The 10,000-nt window shown below is 42.5% G+C and overlaps 1 protein-coding gene across 1 annotated transcript in view; it reads left to right on the top strand.

The window, feature by feature from the left end:
* Nucleotides 1-10,000, top strand: part of LOC122250600 (T-cell leukemia homeobox protein 2) — an 18,101-nt gene that overhangs the window by 7,833 nt on the left and 268 nt on the right. Inside the window, exons 2-4 of the mRNA XM_043012108.2 lie at nt 8,284-8,378; nt 8,789-8,922; nt 9,140-10,000. The exon at nt 9,140-10,000 is cut by the window's right edge and continues 268 nt beyond it. Coding sequence (XP_042868042.1) covers nt 8,284-8,378; nt 8,789-8,922; nt 9,140-9,386 — 476 coding nt within the window. The 3' untranslated portion in view covers nt 9,387-10,000. The remainder of the gene's footprint in view (nt 1-8,283; nt 8,379-8,788; nt 8,923-9,139) is intronic.

Raw genomic sequence — 10,000 nt, 5'->3', positions numbered from 1 at the left:
TCGCATAACGGGCGGTTCTTTGCGCGATCGAGAGGGAGAGGGTTGGAGGGGAGGGAGGGAGGGAGTGAAGGAGGGGAGGGAGAGTGCGGGAGGGAAGGAGGGAGGGGAGGGAGGGAAAGGGAGTGAGAGGGAGGGAGGGTTGGAGGGAAGGTTGGAGGGAGGGAGAAAGAGAGAGAGAGAGAGAAAGAGAGAGAGACAGTTAGACAGACAGACAGAGACAGTAAACAATATTTGCCCTTCGTCCCCCCCCTTCCCCCCTCCCCCTCCCCCCCACACACTCACACATAGAATGAAATCTTTGACACAGCCCCAGTCCACACCCCTATACCCTTCCCCACACCCACACGCCCAAGCCTTTCCCACATTGCCCTTGCTATCCCCTGCCCTCTACCCCCCCCCCCTTCCTCTTGTCCCCGGTCGGCTGTTAAATATTTGATTAAAAATTCACGGTCCCACATTAGCAATTAAACCTTTTCCGTCGAAAATATTCCAAAGTCGGGAACAGGAGAGGGAGGGAGAGAGAGAGGAAGAGAGAGAGAGAGAGAGAGAGAGAGAGAGAGAGAGAGAGAGAGAGAGAGAGAGAGAGAGAGAGAGAGAGAGAGAGAGAGAGAGGGGAGGGAAGGGAGAAAGAGAAAGTGAAAGGAAATATAAGAGGAGGAGAGAAAGAGAGAGGAAAGCACAAAGAGAAGGAGGAAGAGTCAAAGAAGACAGGAGGAGGAGAAAGAGAAAGATAAAATTCGAGCAAAAAAAAAAAAAAAAAAAATTAAGAGATACAAAAAATAAAGAAAGACATTTTGCTTTGTTGAATCCAAACGGCGGTGGGTGTAGCGGCGGAGCTGAGAAGGCGGAAGCGATGTGCGGGTTTTGTGTTTATTATCTTTACGTGGTGCTCTAATCTTTATCTAATTAATAGCAGTGTGTTAGTGCTTTTTCCTCTCATTCTTCTTCTTCTTTTTCTTCTTCTTCTTCTTCTTCTTCTTCTCTCTCTCTCTCTCTCTCTCTCTCTCTCTCTCTCTCTCTCTCTCTCTCTCTCTCTCTCTCTCTCTCTCTCTCTCTCTCTCTCCCTTTCTCTCTCTCTTTCTCTCTCTCTCTCTCTCTCTCTCTCTCATTAATATGAATATCCTGGGGTATTACAAAATGATTAATAACACATACATATTCATATAAATACAAAATTATATTCAGAATATTTTTTACTGAGTGATTTTCCAGATATGGACTCGAGAAATAAAAATATCATATATACCATTTGCTTACTGGTAATATCTATCTCTTTATTCAGTTTAATTAAGATTTCATTGCATATCAAGCATCGCCATTCAAAGACAAAACCGAGAGTCCCCAAAAAAATATAATTCTGATTCATCTTGGAAAAAAAAAAAAACATAAAATTTCTCCCCGAATATCCCCATTCACCAAAAATCTAGAATCTAAAACCGGACTTTGAAAGAAATGATGAATCAATGACAGCGGTTTTGGGAGGTTTCTACGGACAGCCTTATCACAGGGATGCTTTTTTTCCTTTTGCCTTTGTTGCTTTTGTTACTCGTGGTGTGCTTGTTGTTTTGGGAAGTTCAGTGGGTTGAGGTATTTGTGAATATTCTATATGTTTATTTATACTGTGTGTATGTGTGTATATGTATATATATATATATATATATATATATATATATATATATATATATATATATATATATATATATATGTATATATATACATATATATATAATATATATGTATATATATATATATATATATATAAACATATATACTTACATATATGTATATGAATATTTCCATATACCCTATATAATTACATAACTATATATAACAATAGGTCACATCGATGCAAGAGAAAAAGAAAAAGTGAAAGTAAACAACAACAAAAAAAAAACAGATTTTCTTCAAGGAAAAACAGCGGTCACTCAGACGACCTGACGAGAGGAAACCGACTCACTGACCCGAAAGTGAGAGTGATTTTTGGACATTAAGAAAGGTGAGGAGGGGAGGGAGGGAGAAGGGGGGGAGAGGGGGGAGGGGAGGCGAGGGAATGAGATGATGCGAAGAGAAAAAGATATGATGATATGAAATGAGGGAGTAGAGGAAAGGATATATATTTTTTTTATATTAACTGATATTTTTCTTTTTCTTTTTTTTGCGTTATGAACGAAGGGAATGAGATGAAATTATTAAATAGAAATTATTAAAAAGATGACGATATGGGAAATATGCATGTGAGACTAATACTAATGCAATTATTAATAAAGTAAAAACAATAATGATAAATTTATAAAATAACACTGATAATGAAAATAATCATAAAGATGATAATGATAATAAGCATAACAATTATATTAATAAGAATTATAATGATCATTATCCTTATCACTATAAACACAACAATGGTAAAGATCTCGAAACTTGAAAAAGTGTCTCCGCGCAAGACAACTCGCGGCGCAAGCGGCGGCGGCGGCGGCAGCGGCGGCCATCGGTCCCGCCGCCGCAACTCCAGCGGTGGAAGGAACTCGTATGCAAATAGAGCGAGCGAGTGACACCGTATGCAAACGAGTCTCTTTCGCCCGCCGTTTATTTCGCATTCTCTCTGAAGTGTGAGCAACGACACGTGACACTCCGCGCGTGCGAGAGTTCCATATATATAAATACATGAATAAAGAAAAGAACGCAAAGACCGGGAATTGACTATGGCATTTTTATGAGGTATTTGTCATGTAATATTTTCACGCCGGTGGAGTTTAACGACGCCGCAGGCGGTGGTTAAGTAAAAACGCCCGGGGTTCATTTGCATAATTTAGCATATCCTAAAATTAACAAGATAAGCATCAAACAATACCGTACAAATGCGCTGACACGCAAAACGCTTACTGTTGCTTCGGAAGACACGTGACCGGGACAGATGTGAGCGCTTTGTTCATTGAAATGACTGTATGCATGCGTGTGGCTTCACAGATGGCCGGAGAGATGCGGGTGTGATGTCTCTCTTTCGCTCGCTTTTTTCTCTTTTCTCTTTCTTTTTCTCTCTCGTTTTCTCGCTCTTGCACTCGCTCTTACGCTCTCTCTCTTTATTCTCTTTCCTTTCTCTTTCTCTCTCTTCTCTTTCCTTCTCTCTCTCTCTCTCTCTCTCTCTCTCTCTCTCTCTCTCTCTCTCTCTCTCTCTCTCTCTCTCTCTCTCTCTCTCTCTCTCTCTCTCTCTCTCTCTCTCTCACTTTCTCTCTCTATATCTATCTATCTCTATTATCTTTACTTTCTCTCTCTATATTCTCTTTCCTTTCTGTCTCTCACTCTCACTCTCACTCTCACTCTCACTCTCACTCTCTCTCTCTCTCTCTCTCTCTCTCTCTCTCTCTCTCTCTCTCTCTCTCTCTATATATATATATATATATATATATATATATATATATATATATATATATATATATATATGTATGTATATATATACATTCTCTTTCCTTTTCTCTCTCTCTCTCTCTCTCTCTCTCTCTCTCTCTCTCTCTCTCTCTCTCTCTCTCTCTCTCTCTCTCTCTCTCTCTCACACACACACACACACACACACAACCTAAATGCCCATAGAACCCACCCAGCCGCCGTATATTGGCGAAGCTGCAGGGCGCAGCACTCTTGGTGCCAGCGAAGTGCACCCGCACCACCGGGCCTTGCCCATCCACGTCAAAGGCCCGTAGCTTGTTCCGCCGACGCACTGGGTGTCGCCAGGTTGGTTTTTACACTCGGTAATGTATTCGGAAAGGTATAATAAGGAGGTCTGGAGCAAGTGACTCGCCGACCCGAGGACTTTTTGGGATCCCTTCCCGAGGCTAGAAGAGCTCGTTATCGCTCGAGCCTTTGAAGTCTCGAATGGCTTCGAGTATCGCGATTTATAGTGCTTTTTTGGTTTTGTTTTCAGTTGTCCTCGTTCGTTTTCATAAAAAAAGATGGTTGGGAGGTAAATGGAGGCGGGAAAGTAGATAGGAAAGAGATGAAGAGAGAGAGAGAAAAACGTGGTTAGGTTAGGTTAGGTTGTTTGTTCCAGAAAGAGACGGTTTAATCTTCCCCAGCGACCGGTCGTTCCCGCGCGCTGTTCTAGTGGCAATGCGAGCGCAGCCTCGACGGGCCGTCCGCTACCACAGCCGCATGTAAATGACACCCGTTCTCGCAAGACGATATTACACGTTGCACGGCCGTTGAGAGAAATTCCTAGGGGTAACGATAACTCTTCTCTGTCGCACATTGAGGGTTGTGGACGAGAACACGCTGCCGAGCCCTATTATGTCCCTATAACCCCTGACGAGTCGATAAAATGGCTCCTCCTCGCAAGGACAATCATATTCACAGGAAATCAAACCTCTAATAGCCCATTTGTCGCTGTTTTTCGATCTCCCGCCGGGACGCCAACGCGCACTTAGAATCGGATTTATCCAGTCGCGACGAGCCGGATAGTCTAATCGTGTGCGATTACCTTGTGTCCCGAACGACTGTAGGTACACGCGGGAATCACCGATAATAGGGAATATGAAAAGGGGAGAGAGAAAGGGACATGTGAGACACGACGAAAACATGTGGGAAACTTGTTCGTGACTGGCAACTCCGGCGCTTACTAAAATATGGGGTCTGCACTCTTGGCCGCGTTGCCAGGTCTCGCCACGGCGGAGAACTCCCGCGCCTTCGTTTTATCTTCTTTCACGTATGCATTCGTATTTATACGGCGAATGCGTCTGTGGGAAAACACAAATCAGGAGAGGAAAGGGAGGGAAGAGATGAGATCCTGAAGATAAGCTTAGATTGCAGGGATTCCACGAAAGGCGAACGGACATTTTGGTCTCGAGAGCAGCCTTACGTGGATGAGGTGTGTGGTAGCGAGGTATTGCGACCATAACGCGGGTCGGAGTGGTCTACCAGGCGGGCGCAACACACGGTTCTGCTTTCTTTATTGCCTTGTTTTTCGTCGCTAACTCGAGGAGATGAACACCGGGGTTAAAGACTTCAGAGAGAGAGAGAGAGAAAGAAAAATAACACGGATATATAAGTGATGATAAACACAGTCGGCACCCTCAGAGGAAGAATCAAACGTAATGCCAAATGTGCAATGCTATTTATATTGCTCATCTTTTTTCCCCCGTATCTTACCGAGTTCGAAACGCAATCCCACAAAAGTCTGAATAAAGACCCAGGGTCCCATTCCCTTCCCCCTCCCCCCTGCCCCCCATCCCCCACCCCTTCCCTCCCTCTACGCAGCTAATCAGCCTAAAAGCACGATGGTAAACAGCGGCGCCGGTCTCCAGCTGTGCATTGCGTGATGATCGAGGAGACGAAGCGACGCCCCTGCTCCTTGCCGCCTGCTCTCCCGAACACGACAAAATGGCAAACGCTTAACGCATTTGGCCGAATCACACGACTATTAAAAACAAAACAAGAATCGTTGGCAGACTCACCTTGGCCGACACTCGCTGTTCCGCGGTCTCGCTGCTTCCTTATGTTGACAGAGAGGCGGGGCTTGTTGGCTCCTCCGCTCGCAAGCGATAATGGCCTTTGTGGGAGCTCTCCTTTCTCGGCGTCGGAGCTCGTTCGGCGCTCGCGATTGCACGCCGAACTGCGGCCTCGTGGCGGCTGCGGGTTTCTCCGATCTGGAGGAGGTACTCAGAGGAGGTGGCACTCGAGATTCGTCAGCGCTGCGTATTCAGACCGAGAATAAATCTGTGCGCAGATATCTTGTTACTCGATACATATGCATGGAACATGTTTACATTGCATGTGTGTATATGAATATAAACAAACATACATACACACCTACATGTATGTATATGTATATGTATATATATATATATATATATATGTATGTATATATATATATATATATATATATATATATATATATATTTATATATATATAATATATATATGTGTTTGTGTATATATATATATATAGAGAGATAGATAGATAGATAGATATGTATGTATGACTGTATATATACACACACACATGTATGTATATATATATATATATATATATATATATATATATATATATATATATATATATATATATATATATATATCACTTACAAACACACACATACATATGTGCGTGTTTATGCGTACAATATATGTATGATTGCATGCTAAATTAGGTTATCCGTGTTCATGTTGACATATGTTTGTGAAAGATCACACGCCCCCCTGCATACGCACACATTTCCCACGTGTTAAAAGGCAATATGCGTGTTTATGTGTCCATGTATTTGCACATAAATCCCTCCCACGACCGAGGTAGTTTGGCCAAGCCTTAAGCCGCGTGTCTTTGACTTCGCCTTTGATCCCTTCGGCCCGATGTCTTCTCCAAGCCGCCCATCAGTCAGTCGGCCGAGGGCGTGTGTATCCGAAGCCTGTAAGTCATCAGTCAGTTGGCTTTGTGTATCTGAAACCCGTAAGTCATCAGTCAGTTGGCTGTGTGTATCCGAAACTCGTAAGTCATCAGTCAGTCAGTTGTGTTTATCCGAAGCCTGTAAGTCATCAGTCGACTGCGTGTATATGAAACCTGCAAGTCATCAGTCAGCCGGTTGTGTGTATCTGAAACCTGTAAGTCATCAGTCAGTCGGCTGCGTATGTCCGAAACCCGTAAGTCATCAGTCAGTTGGCTGTAGATGTGTGTATTTGAAACCCGTAAGTCATCAGTCAGTTGGCCGTGTGTATTTGAAGCCTGTAAGTCATCAGTCAGTTGGTTTTGTGTATCTGAAACCCGTAAGTCATCAGTCAGTTGGCTTTGTGTATTCCGAAACCTGTAAGTCATCAGTCAGTCAGCCGCGTGTATGTGAAGCCTGTAAGTCATCAGTCAATCTGTCGAGGGTATGTGTATCTGAAACCCGTAAGTCATCAGTCATGATTCGCCTTGACTTTACGTCTGTCCGTCTGTCCGGCGCGGTTGTTCCCTAAAGACGCCGAGTACTCATGGTATGGCGTGCGTTCAGCGTCCCGCCGGATACGAAACAACTTGATAATGTTGCTGTATTTTGCGTCTTTTAGTGTTCTCTTAATCTCATCGGCTGTTTTAAGCGGGTCTTGGGTTTTATGTCTTTTTGTTTTATTCTATTTGCTTCATATGTCTTGGGGAATTTGCTTAGCGGTGATAATACTGATAATGGTTATATTGTGTGTTTATTATGAGTTGACAAAGCATATTTTAGTGTGTGTGTGTATATACATACATATATATATATATATATATATATATATATATATATATATATATATATATATATATATATATATATATATATATATATTATATACTATATATATACTATATATATGTGTGAGTATATATATATATATTTGAATATATATGTATTTATATATTTATATATATATTTATATATATATATATAATATATATATATATATATATATATATAATATATATATATATATATTATATATATATATACTATATATATGTGTGTGAGTATATATATATATATATATATATATATATATATATATATATATATATATATATATATATATATATGTGTGTGTGTGTGTGTATGTATATATTTATTCATTTAGTTATTTATGTATATATGTGTATATATTTATGTAATATAAACGTATATAAACAAATGGCCACATGCACAAAGAACTTCCTCTGTTTACAGTTAACGTGCATTTCATCAACACTTGCAAGAGCCGCCAACTCAAGTCATGAAACCGCTTTAAGAGGCGCTGACTGAAAGCTTCATCTAAATATTTTCATAAACTTCATGCAGTCTAGACACAGCCCATATTCCGCCGGTCATGCACGCCCACCACGTGTTCCTTTGTTGAGATCACGCCCCTGGTCGCGGCGCTGGTGTGACTCACTCGGCCAATCGAAATGTATCCGTTTCTGGGCTGTCCCTCCCTTCTCTGGTATTGCCATTGCTAGTGTTGCATTGTTGCTTTTGAAGTCGGTTTTTACGCTCCACTGCTACGGCAATGGAACGCAGAATAGTGCAATCTCAGAGGCGTATTATTTTTATTACAAAATATATTCGACGCCATATTAGGTAGAAACGAATGGTAACTTCGCAAACATCGCAATTTTGTTTATCATATTATACATTATATTATACACTATATTGTATTATATCAACTGTATTATACTTTTTCTGCATTATATTTCTGCATTGACTCTCCTAACTGCATAACTTTAACCCACCTCTTCAGAAAGACAGACACCGAAGAGTTTTGTCTCTTTACTCGATTATTAAACCATCTATTTCTTTTCCTTGACAGGTCCCTTCCCTCTGACCCGTCGCGTGGGCCATCCTTACCAGAGCAGGACGCCCCCGAAGCGAAAGAAGCCGCGCACGTCCTTCACTCGTGTGCAGGTCAGTTGATTTCTCTGTCTTGGTGTCCTAAAAAGGGCGGGGGGGGGGAGGTTAATTGGTTCAGCTTGGGAAGTAATGATGATGATGGTAGTGGTGATGGTCGATATAATGATGATGTGTAATCATCAATGAGGGTAATAGTGATAACTATAATAACTATAGTTGTTATTGTTATCATTATGATTATCATCAGCACTATGTTTATTATCATTATCATTATCATTACCATTAATATTATCATTATCATTTTCATTATTATTATGGTCATCATTTTCATGAGATAAAAGGAAAAATAGGAAACTTCATTCGTCAGGAGATAACATGATTCATCCATGACTATCACAGGGAGAGAGCGAATGAGTCTTCTTTTCCTTCAATCATCCAACATATGATTTGCTTTTCTCCCGCAGGTGAATGAGCTTGAGAAGCGCTTCAACAAGCAGAAGTACTTGGCGTCGAGCGAGCGCGCGCAGCTGGCCAAGCAGCTCAACATGACGGACGCGCAAGTCAAGACGTGGTTCCAGAACAGGAGAACCAAGTGGAGGTGAGGAGCCGTCGGGGGGACTTAGGGGGGGGGGGCGATGGGGTTGATAGAGGAAATGGAGTTCTTGATAGTGGAAAAGATGTTTATTTCTTCGAACAGACATAACAATATGTATATATATATATATTTCTTTTCGTTTTTTTTTTTTTTCTTTCTTTCTTTTCTTATTTGTCTTGCCCTGTATTCGTCTGACCTCGTCCCCTTCTCTCCCCCCCAGACGGCAGGCGGCGGAGGAGCGCGAGGCGGAGCGCCAGGCCACCAACCGGCTGATGATGTCCCTGCAGGCGGAGGCTCTCTCCAAAGGGCTCCTCACCGACCCGCCCACGACGCCCCTGTACAACTCCAACGCCTCCCTCTGCGCCCTCGAGAACATCAAGCCGTGGGCGGAGAAGAGCAAGCCCACGCCCACCGGCCCCGAAGACTCGTACGGCAGCACGCCCGTCGTGTCGCCCACGTGCTCGTGAGACGCCCTCCTGGCGTCGTTCGCTCGCCCGTCGCTCTTGCCCTTCGCTGCTTCCTCCTTTTCGTCTTAAGGACTTCCTGCGCGACGCGATGACGTCACAGCGACGACCTCCTCGGCTGCCAAGCGGACACCCACGGCGTCCCAAAGGCCTCGGCTGGCAGGCTGGCAGGCTGGCCGGCCGCCCTCCCTTCGCTCCGGGGCGGTGCCGCGTCCGCCGCTGGGCCAGAAGCCGAGATTATGATAAAGCTGTATGATTGTTGTACATTTTTCATCTTGATACACAACTCTTGAAGGACGATCACGAGTGAGTCATCACTCTCCTTCGGTTTCATCTCATTATCTGCGTACAATTTTTATTTTATTTTTTATTTTACTCATGGCATCACGATTTATAGCATAAAGTTCAATTACTTACCTATATACCTCTATTTATATACCATTAGCCGATGAAGCGACTCCCAGTAAAGACGAAATTTCTACATAGTGTTTACCTCCAAATGTCTCTGAAAAAAAGACGAACTATAAACCTTTCCTTCGGATTCACTCTTCAGAACTAACATATTACGGCTGTTTTGTGATTGTGTGGCATTATCTCCTTTATATATGATGTTGAGT

This window comes from Penaeus japonicus, unplaced genomic scaffold, assembly GCF_977035675.1.
Source record: "Penaeus japonicus unplaced genomic scaffold, GWHDUDI00000001_assembly GWHDUDI00000003, whole genome shotgun sequence".
In the NCBI taxonomy this organism is placed as follows: Eukaryota; Metazoa; Arthropoda; class Malacostraca; order Decapoda; family Penaeidae; genus Penaeus; species Penaeus japonicus.
This window is presented reverse-complemented; position numbering and strand designations above follow the sequence as displayed.